The 13777-nt window shown below is 37.4% G+C and overlaps 3 protein-coding genes across 5 annotated transcripts in view; 1 reads left to right on the forward strand and 2 right to left on the reverse strand.

The window, feature by feature from the left end:
* Nucleotides 1–12097, forward strand: part of TFB1M (transcription factor B1, mitochondrial) — a 29959-nt gene extending 17862 nt beyond the window's left edge. For both annotated transcript variants that reach the window (XM_075498954.1, XM_075498955.1), the window contains 2 exons: nt 7360–7487; nt 10247–12097. In XM_075498954.1, the coding sequence (XP_075355069.1) occupies nt 7360–7487; nt 10247–10508 (390 nt within the window). In that variant the 3' untranslated portion in view covers nt 10509–12097. The remainder of the gene's footprint in view (nt 1–7359; nt 7488–10246) is intronic.
* Nucleotides 512–1171, reverse strand: CLDN20 (claudin 20). The gene has a single exon (XM_075498956.1). The coding sequence runs from the start codon at nt 1169–1171 to the stop codon at nt 512–514; it is 660 nt and encodes a 219-aa protein (XP_075355071.1).
* The window catches only part of TIAM2 (TIAM Rac1 associated GEF 2), a 143979-nt gene continuing 141945 nt past the window's right edge, over nt 11744–13777 (reverse strand). For both annotated transcript variants that reach the window (XM_075498947.1, XM_075498946.1), the window contains exons 26-27: nt 13275–13429; nt 11744–12387 (exon numbers count right to left, since the gene is read on the reverse strand). In XM_075498947.1, coding sequence (XP_075355062.1) covers nt 11744–12387; nt 13275–13429 — 799 coding nt within the window. The remainder of the gene's footprint in view (nt 12388–13274; nt 13430–13777) is intronic.

A 13777-nucleotide genomic window follows, 5' to 3' on the forward strand; every position in this document is an offset into this window, starting at 1 on the left:
TAGAACTGAAAATGAAAGGCAGATGTGTTTGTTACTTAAAAACCATTGAATTGGGCGTCTTGGACAGAGAGTGGTTGGGGTTTTTTTCCCTTGCACCATAATTAAAATAAAGATAAAAATGTAAAATACACTATAAAACATTAATATGTTATTAATAGCCTGATTTGCTAAATAGAAAGCAGTTAGTTTTTAAGCATCTTTGCTGTAACAAGCCATCAGTACATTAATTATACTGTCAGTTATACTTTAAAATAGTTTCTTTTTCTTCAGTAAATGTTACTTGGAAAGTCAAAAAGAATGGTTTGAAAAATCAACAACAAAAAACTACTCTTGTAGCAGGCTTAAGCAGTTTCCTACTTCATTCTTTTTGTGGATGCCACTATAAGTGAAATACCTTGTTTAAACATAATCGCAACTCATATGTAAGAGAAGTGCTATGTTATACATTCTTTGAAATAATCAAACTACACTTAGCACAAAAAAAAGCCTCAATGGATAGAAATAAGTGTATTTACACATAGTCCTTCAGGTTGTAACCTGCGTTGCTCTCCTGCTCTGTGGATGGGTAATGGTGCTGCTTTGGAGGGTAAATCCATGCTCCTTGCTGCTTTTTAAAACAGGAAGTGCAGAAGATCACACCTGCGATAAGCAGAAACGCTGCTGAAATGAATCCTGTATAAACCGCTCCTCCTGGTTCATGTTTACTGCTCTCTGGAATGGTCTGGTCCAGAAAATTTGAAATAATTTCTCTCGTGTACCAGGATGTTGGTACTAATCCAAAGATTCCTGCAAGAATGAAGCAGACTCCTCCAGCAAAACAAGCGTGACTTTTGCTGTCAGTGTCCCCTCCCAACTTTGTGCATTTCATTCCAACTGTAGTGATGCAGATCCCAAAGGCTGATAGGATACAAGACAGTACCATGGTGGTCCGCGCAGCCTGGATGTAGATGGGGAGAGAGAGAACGGAGTATTTCAGGGTACAGCTAAACATCCCAGTGCTGTACCATGTGCAGTCCATCCAAAGTCCTTGCATCTGTGTTATAGCTGTTATGATATTTGAACCAACATCTGCATTTACCTTCCAGTTTGGTAGCAAGGTGGCTGTGATATCTCCAAAAACACCAAACAAAGCCAGAATAAAAGCAAAGAACTGCAGACTTGCTGATGCCATGATGATTATCTGCTGTCACCTTTTGTCTGCCCGTTTCTCTCTTGTAAATGAGTGTAACAACTGGTTGGTAGCTTCGTAGCCAAGGCTGTAGCCCTCTGTGTAATAGGGAAGGAGGGGGGGGAAGAAGTGCGAGGGGGAAAGAAAAAGAAATCAGCAAACAAAAAAAGCTTGCCTTTAAAATTAGAGCTATCTGAATGAATATCTGAACATGACCCTGCAGCAGATGAGAGCAGCTGAGCAGCTGTATATAAGGTACTTGAACATAAATGACAGCAAATGGACAGTGTTTTAGAATTGCTTGTAAGAAGGAGCTGCTGCCTTTCATACATGATTGCAAGCCATCAAGCAAAACTTATTTTACTGGAGTTGTTTTTGGTAATAGTGTACAGATTGCAGGCTTACTAGGCAAATATACATTGTAAATGGAACATTAGAAATGTGCAGATTAGAAGTCATTGTGGAAAAACACTGTTGTAGAAAATATATTGTACTCTTCAAGTTCCTTCTTTAAGTGTGTTGATGGCTGTAGTCAGCTCCTGTTGACTATTTTATAACAATGAACATTGAGAATATTATCTTTTGTTTAAAGTATGGTTAAAGGTAATCCTTTATTTCAGTTATTTAAATATTGTCTGTTCTTTTGTTTAATAACTGTTAGGAAATTTCATGTTTTTGAAGGAGAATAAGATTGACTTTATTTTTTGCAGTATTTTCACAATTAAGTCACATGTGACTTTCCTAAACCAGTATTTTATTTTCAGTCAGTGATTCTCAGTCCTTGATTTAAAGCAGCAGTATTGAGCAAGTCATAAGAGTGAATATGATTTGCTTTTGTCTATAAAATAAAATACTGTTTTTAACACTGATATGGAACAACTCAGTTGTGTAAGTGCATTTTTTTTAATTGTCACTTACCTGTCTGAAATAATTTGCAAGTTTGCCATGAAGTGGCAGTTTTAAAAATCCATTAAAAAACCTCCCTGCTATTCTTGCATAAAGAGTCAAATTTCATTTGACAGATGAGAACATTTTAGGCAGTATGATGACTGTGCACCCGGGAAGACAAAACTGTTGCTGTTACATCAGCTGGACTGTTGGGATAGCAGATGAAGAAAAATGGTTTGAAACCTCTGTGATGAGGATTAGAAATGGTGTCCTGCCTTTTGAGTGGGGCTGTATAATTGGCAGGTTTTGTCTTTTATATCAGAGTGATAGAGAAAGGGCAGTCCTCAATCTGGATTATGCTTTTGAAGACATTCTATCTAAATATGAACAATAATATTACAATTGGTCTTTAGCATTAGAACTTTTTTGAAGAGCCGTAATAATAGGGGATAAAGTTGAAATAAGTGGAACACAAAATATCTGTAGCATTGTACTCTTATTTCAATTCATTATACATAAGACAACAAAGTTTTGATCGATATGTATTCTATCAGTCTTTAGTGGCATTACATAGCAAGTAATCCTCTAATTTATATATTGTACTTAGTTCAGGTAATTTTTCGAGGATGTGCTAACTCTGTCCAGTGCATACATATATATATATATATATATATATATATATATATATATAAAATGCTTATAGTTAAGGTGAGAATATTAACAGCTACTCATGTTTACAATCTTATTTCAAAGACCTGCCTATTTCCAAATCCCTGCAGTTTGTTCAGACTGTGAAGGGTTGCTTTGGCAAATACATATATCATTTGCTGTATCAGGCCCATGGGAAAGATGGCTTAACTTCCTTTTACAGAAGGAACTGACATGTCTGGATAGCTCAAAACTCATTCAAAAGCATATTCTGGAACAGCTAATTAGGATCTTGAGTTAGCTTTTTTCATTGCTTCCTTTTTAAAATTTCAGCATATACAAACATGCAAACAGAAATGCAAACCACTGCAAATGGCAGTCATACATTACATTTAATGGGATGAACCAAATTAAAGGCATGATAAATTCAAGTATAAGCACTGCAAGTTTAATAAAAAATACAGTTATGTTTCATTCCTGTTTGTGTAGCACTTACTGCTGGATGTGAGGTCTGAGATGTTTTCTTCACTGTAGATGTCCTGGAAAAATGCAGTTTCTCTTGAACAGAACTATCCCTTCTCATATAAAACTGCATTGGCATGTATTAACAAAATTTCTTGGAATGTTGGGTTTTTTTCTCTTCTCTACAGCAAGTGCATTACTGCTGTTTGTTCCCTCTCTTAGTTCCATCTACCCGAGAATAAAGGAGTACTTTGTTTAATGAGTTTTGTTTGACAAACACTCAGTAAGGGAAAGCAAAGAGATTATGGAGAAAAACACATGGAGGCCCTTAGTCCTAAATACATAATGATATCCAGGTTCTATGATGAAAACTAACAGTGATTAAAAGGAGTAAAATCTTGAGAATCCAGAAACTCTGTAGACTTATGGATTGGGGGGGGGAGGGAGGGGGTAAGGGTAGGATTCATTTAAGTTGAACTGAGAGCCAGAGGATTTTGTTGTTTGTGGGTTGTTGGGTTTTTGGTTTTTTTTCCCATCACAGATAATCTTATTAAGAGTTTAAATTTCCTAGGAAAGAACTATGCAATTTATTTTAATTCGTAATTGGAACAGCAGGACATTTCTATTCAACTACAGGTTTTGCTTATCTCTTCTTGATAGCCTTAGCCTTCTGTAGGTCATCCTATAACTTGTTACCTTTGTATGAGTCTGTATAAAATAATGAAGGAGTAAAGCTACTAATAAGGCTTATATGGTAACTGCAGCACATTGGAGAATTGGCCTTGACAAGTTGGTGTGTGAAATCAAGAAGTTAGGAGAAAAGTCTTGCTGATTGCAGCCGTGATACACCCATAGATTCTGTACCTGACTTTTGGTTTCCTGTGATCCTGTTTGTGAGCCTAGTGTGAATGGAGTTAAGTTATTACAAAGCTGTTCTTCCACAGGAATGAGATTATTGCTATTAGTGCAGTGGCACAGTTATTTTCTGCTGAAGTGAACCAAAACTAAACCTTTGCATCGGCGTAAGATTGCTACAGGATACACATCTGGTGTTAGACCTAACATTTGTCTGTAGTAGACAGGGAAGATGCTGGTACTGAACATTTGGTTGGTGAAAGTGCTGGCTTAGAACTGTCTTACTAGGATCTTGAGCAGTCTGTTTTAATGAAGTTGTAGTATATTCTGCTTAGGTTTCAGTTCCTTATGAATAAATTACAGCTTGAAAAAGGGTATGTGGGTTTGCTTTTAATACAGCTCTGCTGCAAGATACATGTATTGCCCATCGTGAGACCTTTATTGTCAACAGTTAGTAAAAATTGTCTCATTTAAGCTTATTCTGATTTAGAGTGGTGATTTCATCAGCAAGGCAGCAGACTTCTCTGAATTAAATTGTACTGTCATGTGTTCTCCTACCCTACCAGAACATAAACCTTCATTGTACAGATACACTAAAACAGCAAGGGGTGAATAATTGCTGTACTATTGACAGTTCAGGATATATCAGTTGAATAATTTTAATATTCATTATTTTGTAAGAACTGAGTGTTATTTTGTAAATATTTCTAACATACTTGGTGGGGGGAAAAAGTGTTACTAATAAAATTATCAGCAAATTAACTTGTATATTTTAAGTGTTCTTGTGTACTCTTTTGGCTTTCATAATTCTGCTCTCTATTTTATGCATATTAAAAAGGTTAGGGAAAAACAGCGTGTATAATTTTAAAGGAGTGGCCAATTACAAGTGAAAAGCTTTCCCCTGTATCTGTTGCTATAGTAACCAGGCAGCTTTCCTGGGGTCCAAAGAAAGCAGCGTCTAGAATGGAACAAACGCTGAGAAGTGCTGTGTTTTGTTTCAGAAGCAGAAATTATTGCCCACTGGCCTTCAGATTGCAAATTGAGCTGTTTTTCTTTCAAACTGTACACTGCATCTAGATTGTGTTTTTTTTCTTTTCCTTCAGAAATTTGTGCTAAAGATGCAGCTCCAACTCCCAGAGAGCCCTCATATCTCACTTACAAGCAGTTCTGCAAAATTGAGGCGACTAGGAGATCCCAAATGGTCTCTGGTGGTTTTCTTAATTTTGTTGGGGAAATACCTTGTTTTATTTCTTGACAAAAACGTAGATAAACACATACATGTGTAAATAAGCCCTTAGTATTTCTGTACAAGGAGCTGGTTGGTCATGTGAAGTATGTATTTGCCCTGTTCAAAAAGATAAACTTTTCTGACACTCAGTGTGAACACAAGTTTTTGCCACATTCCTGCAGTCTTCCTGACAGGTAGCAGCAACCTGTGGCAAAGGTAGAAGCTATAACCACTTGAGAAATTCAGAAACTGCTTTGGAAAATACATTTATGCGCATTTCACTGCAGATTCCATATGTCAAGTTTTCTTTGTGACCTCATTTTTAAATACATTCTTGTGTCTTTACATTTTGGTAATTTAAACTTTTTTTTTTTTCTGTCTTGACTCTAGCTTTCAGAAAACGTAGAAAAGTAGAGAAAAAACACTATCTGTTACATATGCTTGAGATCAGCAGTGCTAATACTGGAAACTTGCTGCATTTTTTTTTTATTTCATAAACACCGTTAATCGGTATTTTCTTTCCTTCCTCTAGTCGGTATTTTCATTCAGCTTTGTAAGTTCTGTCTACGTGAAAAACTTAGTTGTTTGAATTTCATAATTTCTGTTGAAAGCAACTATAGTACCTCTGCTGTTGAAGCAGTTGTACTGGATAGATGTACTTGACAGCTGAGCTGTTCCCACCGAAAGTACAGCATGAATGGATTGCACCTTTGTGCCAGAAGAGTATGTCCGCATCGGAGGTTACTACGATTTAATTGATTTTTAAAAAACCCACAAACATAGAGCAGTTTTGGTCAGAGCAGTAGAAAAAACCCTCTCATTTTTTGAAGTACTCTCTTGCTATGGTTTTTCTCCAAGAATTGGTACATTGAGAATGTGTTTAGAACAGCAGCTGTTCTTTGGTCTTAGCGTATCTTTTATTTCAGTCAGAAGTAGCACGTCTTCAATTTAATTCACATAGAATCTGTTCTCTGAATGCCAATGTTGACTTTCAGACCTTTTAAAAAGATGGATAATTGTCCATCATATTAGCAGATTTTTTTAACAAGAGACTGAATATTTTTAGAAGTCTGGCACTTAAAAATTCTGGAGTCATTCAGTACCAGTACCTGTACAAATTTTCAGTGTGTTCCTCCACAGAAATATTTCATGTTTATTGTTGTTAATATCTAGTTTGGAAGATGAACTGCTTTATTCAATGTTGTGCAGAACTGGATTTCTAGCCCAGCCTGCATTTTGTAATACAGAAGCCTGAATTCAGGGCATTTCTGTATAATACAGTATCTATAATTGCATAACATATTTTGTGGGTTTTGTATGTATATATGTGTACATTGAAGGGAGGATGTTATTTCATTCTGTTTTCAGACACAGGGAAAGTGACCGTTCTGTGAACCAAGCTGATTTTAGAACTAGAAAAGAATAAAAAAAGCTTGGAAAAAAAAATTTTTTGTAGAACCATTCAAATATAATTTTGGATAAACTGTGATACACAGTGTAAATACAGAGGTGTATGGTCACTTAAACTTGAAAGCAAACTTATTTCTACCTACCATTCCTTTAAATAGACTAGAATTTTAAAATCTTAGTATGTTGAAAAGTAATTCCTTGGCTACCATTTTAGAAAAGCCCTAGAGCAACAGAAAACATATAGGGAATGGGTTTGATTTCTAATTATAATACCAATTTTCTCCAGCTGCCCTTCAGCCTGTATATCGAATATTGTCTAATTTGTGTATCATGTCAGAATTGTCTTGTGGAAGGATCTGAAGAAAGAAGTGCTAATTACTTCACAGATTACATGGAAGTTGTTCTAGATGGAGGAAGTGCCATGGGGAAAAAAGTACTAAGTAGTAATGGCCTGTGAACTAATTGGAAATATGTAGATAACTAAGACTAAAATTCTGTAGGGCCTTGAAAGTTAAGCCAAGTCTTTATATTCAAATACTATGACATTTGTCACTGCACAGCTATGCTACCTGTCACAATAATGTCTTCCTATGTTTTGCCTGTTTCCTGATGTCTAACTGGTTAAACAGTGTCTAACTGGTAGAAACAATGTGTCTCGGAGGAATATATCTACTCAAATTTATCTTTCTTTTCCTTATAGGTGGATGTGGCTGTGGTGCATTTCACTCCATTGGTGCAACCAAAGATACAGCAGCCGTTCAAGCTAGTAGAAAAAGTGGTTCAAAGTGTTTTTCAGTTTAGAAGAAAATACTGCTTCCGTGGAATCGAGTAAGGATCTTTAATGAAAAATTCTCAGATACTGTTCTTGTAAATGCGTCAGCTCTAAATCAATTGAGAAACACTTGTAGCTATGCATTTGATTTTATTCCTCCCTTTTTAAATTTGTCATCATAGTTCATCAGATCTTTCAATTTCAGAATGGTTTCTGGAGATAGAACTGTGAGATGAATCTCTTTCTGCTGTAATTATGTAATAATTACTGTGCATTTTTGTTAGAGCAGTGGAAGCTGTTAAAAATTACTTGGATAAATTGGTGATCTTTCCAATAGTTTGTCTGTCTCAGAAACAAACAAACAAACAAAAAAAACCCCACCAACCACAAAAACTGTAGCATTTCTTGGTTGAGTTAAAAAATGAAAGTCTCAAAATTCAGAACCAAAATGGCAGCGTGAGAAGGGAGAACGTCATCTGTGGGAAATCTTACTTATTTGGGGATAATGTCAAAAGGTCAAATTCTTGTTTCTGTGCTTGCCCTTTTATGGAGTTCTTACTGACTTTAAAAATCCCCATGTCTTACTGAGGGAATTTATGAGGTTCTCTAATTGATGCAAGCAACCTGCAGTCTTTTCGCCAAGGATCCTGTTAAAACTCTTGCATAGCCACGTGTTTGACTTGCTGTGGGGAAAACCCAGCATTCAGCATTGTAGAGCATGTGACTGTTAGGACTAGGGGCATGCTGCTGCAGCTTGGGCTAGCTGAATTTTGCTGGGCATGGTTTTGGCCCTGATGCAGTCCAGAATTAGGGTGGATGCCACCTTACTGAACTACAAGTGTTATATGTCACTATTTTAAAGGTGAACATAGAATTTTGCCTCTAGTTTTGGTTTTTTGTTTTTGGTTTTTTTTGCTTGAGGCAGTGAATGCCATTGATGTCTGGGATGCAGACATTGGATCTAAAATGAGTACCGATTTGCCTCTGTTAAGGTTTGAGTATGCATTTGGAGGTGGTTAGAAAATGAGATATCCGAACTCTAGATCAATTTGTATTTGATTTACAGGGTGATGGTTTGTTGTGAGTATTTTTTGTGAAAGAACGGTTTCAATGGACAATGTAAGCAGAAGGCATGTGTAATCAGCATATCTATGTTATGTAAAATATTTTTGCCGAAGTGTAAAAACACCCCCAACTATTGTGTAATCTCAAATTGCTAATAACTGCTCTACATTCTTTTGAGGCAAGGAAGGGGAAATCTGAACTTTTGGACGTCACGTATCCCCTAGCAGCTTATCATACTTTAGCCCTAGTGTGCAGCTAAGAAACACAATCCTCTTATTCTTTAGCTGACCTGAAAAAAATAGCAAATTTTGGTGTATAGGAAGGCTGCTAAGTTCATTATAAGGTATCTATCTATTTATCATTTGCATATACTGTATAAAAAGAAAGTAATAGAATCAGTTTACATTTTTGTATAAATTCTGTGATCTGAGAGAAATGTGGCACGTAAGATTAAGCTATTAAGTCCATAAAGAAAAAATACTATAATTTGAGGTGCTGTTCATGGACATTTGTAAGATGGTTCATAGTCTGTATATAAAAGGTGATGAAACACGTTTGGCTCCAGGTACATCTTTTAACTACCAAATCAAAGGAGAGAATAACTTAAGGAGGGATATCAAAATAAGGATTGATCCATTTTAACCTTGCTGACCTAGATGCTGAACTAACGGGGACATTTTTGACCAAGGCCTTGAGTAGCCCGTACTTGAAACTTGTTTGTTCCCAGAAGTTCCATCCTTCTCTTGTAATTTTAAACCCTTTCTTAACTTCGTATTCTGTCTGCCCACCAAAAGCCAACTATCACTTACTTACACAAAGCCTTTTGACTAGCGTGTCCAGCCAACCTGCAAAACACAGCTGGGGGTGTGGGGATGTTACTGTCTTAGATGCACAGCATTTTTAGGTCTTATGTGTGTATGACAGAGGCAGATCATTTGAAAATTGAGACATGCACATCAACCATGTGCAAATTTTCTGCCTTCCTGACCATTGTAGACTGAGAACTACTGCTAGTAAGAGCTAGTCCTTTCAATAGTTTGCACTTTGTAGTATGCATTTTTGTGAGACATTGTAAATCACTTGAACTAATACTATTCATTACAATTTGTGCAATTTGTGAGAGAGAGGTGCTAACACAGCTGGCCACAGAGTAAATGAACTGATATGACTATCTATGAAGAGTGACAGAACTGAAAACAAAATCTAGGACGCCTGGCACATTCTCCCAGTTCTAAATACTAAAAAGTGAATGATAATACTCCTTTCCTCCTTGGCTTTTTTTTCTGGCATTGGAATTACAGTATTAATGACAAGTGATAACAGTATCTTTCCCATTGGAATGAAACAGCCTGAAAGGAAGTAATATGGTTTGGATCTGATCGGTTTTACACAGTTGAATCTGTTGTTGCTTTCTAAGTATGAAGCTAATTCTAAGAAGGCTCTGTGACTGTATCCATACCCAAAGCTCTTTTTAATGTTAGCAAACGTGAACATACATGCATGTGTTTAATGTATAGTGTGTGTATATGCTTTCCTATGCTGTCATAATTTGCATTTGCAGAAAAAGGGCCCTTACATGTTTCCATTTGCTTAGATAATGAGCTATATTAAGAGCGCCAGAGCTAAAATAATGACACACTTAATAGTAAACCTATATTAAGTACATTCCGAAGAGGATCCTGTTACTCTTAAGGGAAAAGGAATTGTCTGTCTGAATTGTTTGAATTTGTCTTCTCCCCGCACCTTTTAGGACCTTGTTTCCTGAAAGTGGCCGTTTGAAAAGAACAGAACAGCTGATGATGACAGCAAATGTTGATCCAACTCTGCGCCCTTTTCAACTCTCCATGTCACAGTTTAGAAATCTGTGCAATACCTACAGGAAAATGTGCGATGAAGACCCAAGCCTTTTTGTGTACAATTACAGAGAAGAACTAAGGCAAAAGACGACGAGGAGGAATTTACTTGAAAGTACCAGTCAGCCTGAACAGACTGAAGAGGAAAATCAGCTGTAATTGCAGCAGACTGACTTTTTTTTGTATGTTTTAACTCCTTGATCTTGATATAAGGAGGCTTATATATTCCTACATCTCTGCAGGTATGGAAGAACTACCTTTGAGAAAGTGGTGTAGAGAGAAGGCTTCCCCATTTTATTTATTCATTCCATTCAGCTGCAGACAAAAATGAAAGAGCAGTCCAGTTTCAAGGTGCCTACAGGTTCTTTTTACTTTAGGGGAATGGCTAGAACACATACCAAGAACAAGGTATGTTGTGAGACATGTAATTAAGTTGGGATGCTTCTGAAATAATTGAGTTTTGTATGAATTCAAGTGCACTACTGAAACGTAAGAAAAAATACTTTTCATACTTCAGCATGTAAGACGGTGTTTGGGTTTTTGTGCTGTTTTTACCCTGGAACATCCTACTGTGCAGAGTCATTTAAAAAACAAAAGCCAAAACTCTTGTATAAATATACTCAAGTGACTGGCTTAAAGGAGGATAAAGAGCACAGATTGCCTCAAGGTCTGCTAATACTCTTCTCATTTATGCAAAAGCAAAGAATTTGGGATTTAAAGCTCCAACTAGAGAAAAGCAGCACGATAAAAAGTAGAAAACATGGCTAAGTACAATACTTATTTGTCTTTTACTGTACAGGCTGGTAGAGAAAAATAAAAAATACAGTCAAATAAAAGATTACAGGCCAAGCTTTGTTTTTGTATTTACACATATGTATAAAGTATAAACAGCATCTTGAAACTTACAAAAATGAAATTCCTGCACTATTGTGCACTAAAACACATTAAAATAACTTAATTCTGCTTTAAATAAAGCAAAAATGAAAACCAAAGAAATAAAATGCCCAAGGTATTGAAAATTTCATTTTGCAATGCTACTTTCCATTGTAATCCCCTCTGCCACTCACTAGCACCTTTTCCACATTACTTAAAATATGAACAAGGCCATCCTTCCCTTCCCCTCCCCTAGAACACTACATCATCTTAATTAACTGCTTGAAAGGGATGAACTAATTTACAGACCTTGGCCAACTTAATCTATTTTTGATCCACAATAAATTAAAATAACTTAAGAATCCTTTACAGCTGTTTTTGTGGAAAAAAATGTGTTAGTGCACAAAATCAGATAGTAGTTTTCCTGCAGCTTCCATGGATTTACTAGTTTTAAAGCAAAATAAGTTTGTTGAATTTTATGTGGACTTCAAAGGAGTATTTTAAATATAGTGCTTAGAAAGCTAGGATTTCCCATGCCTCTCCACGGCTTCATAAAAACAGTCCTCATTAACTACAGACGTTAAACTCTGGACGCTAAATTCTCTCTCTAAAATTGAGTTCAGATCCAGGTTTGCAGCATCAGAGTGACTGTCAAGGGACTGGTGACGTTCCTGCATTGCCATTAAAGTTCCTCTGTTACGCTTTGTACTGTTTACTTTTCTCTTCACTGGGCAGAAATGGCCACGCACCAGCTTTGGATGCTCTCCTGTCTCGAAGCCATCTCCTTCCTCATTTTCAGCAGCCTGATCCCGTTCAGAGTCAGTACTTGGTTCCTCTGAAATCTTCAGCCGTTGGAACTGTATTTCAATGTCTTTTGTAGGGCTGCCCTTCTTTAGGCTCTGATAATCATTGTCGTCGTCATCATCACTGAGAATATCAGATTCTTTGACAAGAACATTAGAAAAGTCAGATGCACAGCTCTGTTCGTGTTTATCGGGAGATAAATTTTTGGGTTCCTGTATGCTCTCCGCAGTGTGGCAGCTGCTGCTCTGAGTACTGCTGCTCAGGCTGCACTCATCAGAGTCCTGGAAGGTGCCTTTCCCTGGGTCACCGTTCCACTCGCTACTGGATGAATTCTTCAGTACCTTCAAGGACCTCGTGGAAGCTGTGCAGAGGAAAAAGGCAGGTTTATTTTTTTTTCAGCAAAACATCAGCTGGTTGTTATACTGTCTGTCTCCGTTGCTCACTTATAATTACAGTGTACATAGTCTCATTTGATAATCATCCCGGGTCAGACATGCCAGCATTCTGATACCGACAGTGCGATCTCATGTCAGAGTTTTCATTCCACCTACCCTCGGGCTATATGCTTGCCTTCATGTGTAATATATACAAAATCCTCCAAAAATTGTAGTAATGATTTACACACATCTGCAGGAAAGCAAGACTGATTCAGGCACCTCAAGCACTGGAGGGGCCAGGTTGTAGGCAGGAGTTGAATTGTCCCAGTTCCTGTGATGTTAAGGGGAATTTACAGACAACTGATCAGATGGAGACCTTGAAATACTAGTAGCTACTCATTTAACTAAAATGTCTGAAGCCTGGGCTTAATTAGGGTATCTGCTGGGATGCAGACGTAGTGCACTGAAAGAAGCAAGACCCCTGCCTTTTGCCAGTTGTTTTAGCTTTAAAGGTTATTAGGGCTGAGTTACTAAAGGGAACCCAGAGGAAAGAACACTAATACTGCATGCCAAAGGGAGTCTGTTTCTTCCCAGCGAAATTAATTTGGGCCTTATTAAGTCTTCCCTTAGGAGAGCTAACGACACATAAAAATGTGAGAATACAGTGTGGGGGGATGGCAGGCTTGCTTATCTCCTCTAGCCCTTGTCATGCACTGAGTTGTGGAGAAACTCTACCACCTCCCCAGCCTGAAAAAGAAATGGGATTTGTGGGTCTGGCACACGACACACTACAGTCATGGTAATAACTGCGAACCTTCCGCCAGCTCTGGAGTCCAGACTCCATTTTTCACTTTGAGAACATGTTCCTTACCCAGTTTGGCTGTTGCAGGTACACGGTTCTTGAGTGGGACGAGGCGATCTTTACACGTTTTCTCCAGTGGTAGCTCACATTTTATGTGACGTCTGAAATTCTCCCGCAAAATAGAACGGATCACCTTCACGATGTTAGTCTTGTTCTCACAGTCACTGCAAGTTTAAGAAAACAGATAACCTAATTTTCCCCTCTGAAGTAAGATGCTATTGGGATACAATCTGCCCCCCTCCTTACTGCACTAAAGCACATCAGCAGAGGGTTTTTTTCAGTAGCTTGCTTTAATAGTGCTTTTGCAGCTAACGTCTTTATGTGTTGTTAGGCCTTTCACACACTTTGCGTTTTGAGATCTTGGTTACTTCCCCTTAGAAAAACGGCCTGAAAGGTAACTTCTGTACCAAGGGATCACCCCTTAAGGGGTCTTTATCAGAAAGTAATTTCTGCTAACCAACTGGGAGTCTGATAAAATCAGCTACTTTGCCCATAGCATACTGGAACTTATG

Source organism: Mycteria americana, chromosome 3 (genome assembly GCF_035582795.1).
Source record: "Mycteria americana isolate JAX WOST 10 ecotype Jacksonville Zoo and Gardens chromosome 3, USCA_MyAme_1.0, whole genome shotgun sequence".
Lineage (NCBI taxonomy): Eukaryota > Metazoa > Chordata > Aves > Ciconiiformes > Ciconiidae > Mycteria > Mycteria americana.

Excerpts from the sequence above, each read along its gene's own strand:
- CLDN20 (XM_075498956.1), bottom strand. The coding sequence starts at position 1,171 with ATGGCATCAGCAAGTCTGCAGTTCTTTGCTTTTATTCTGGCTTTGTTT.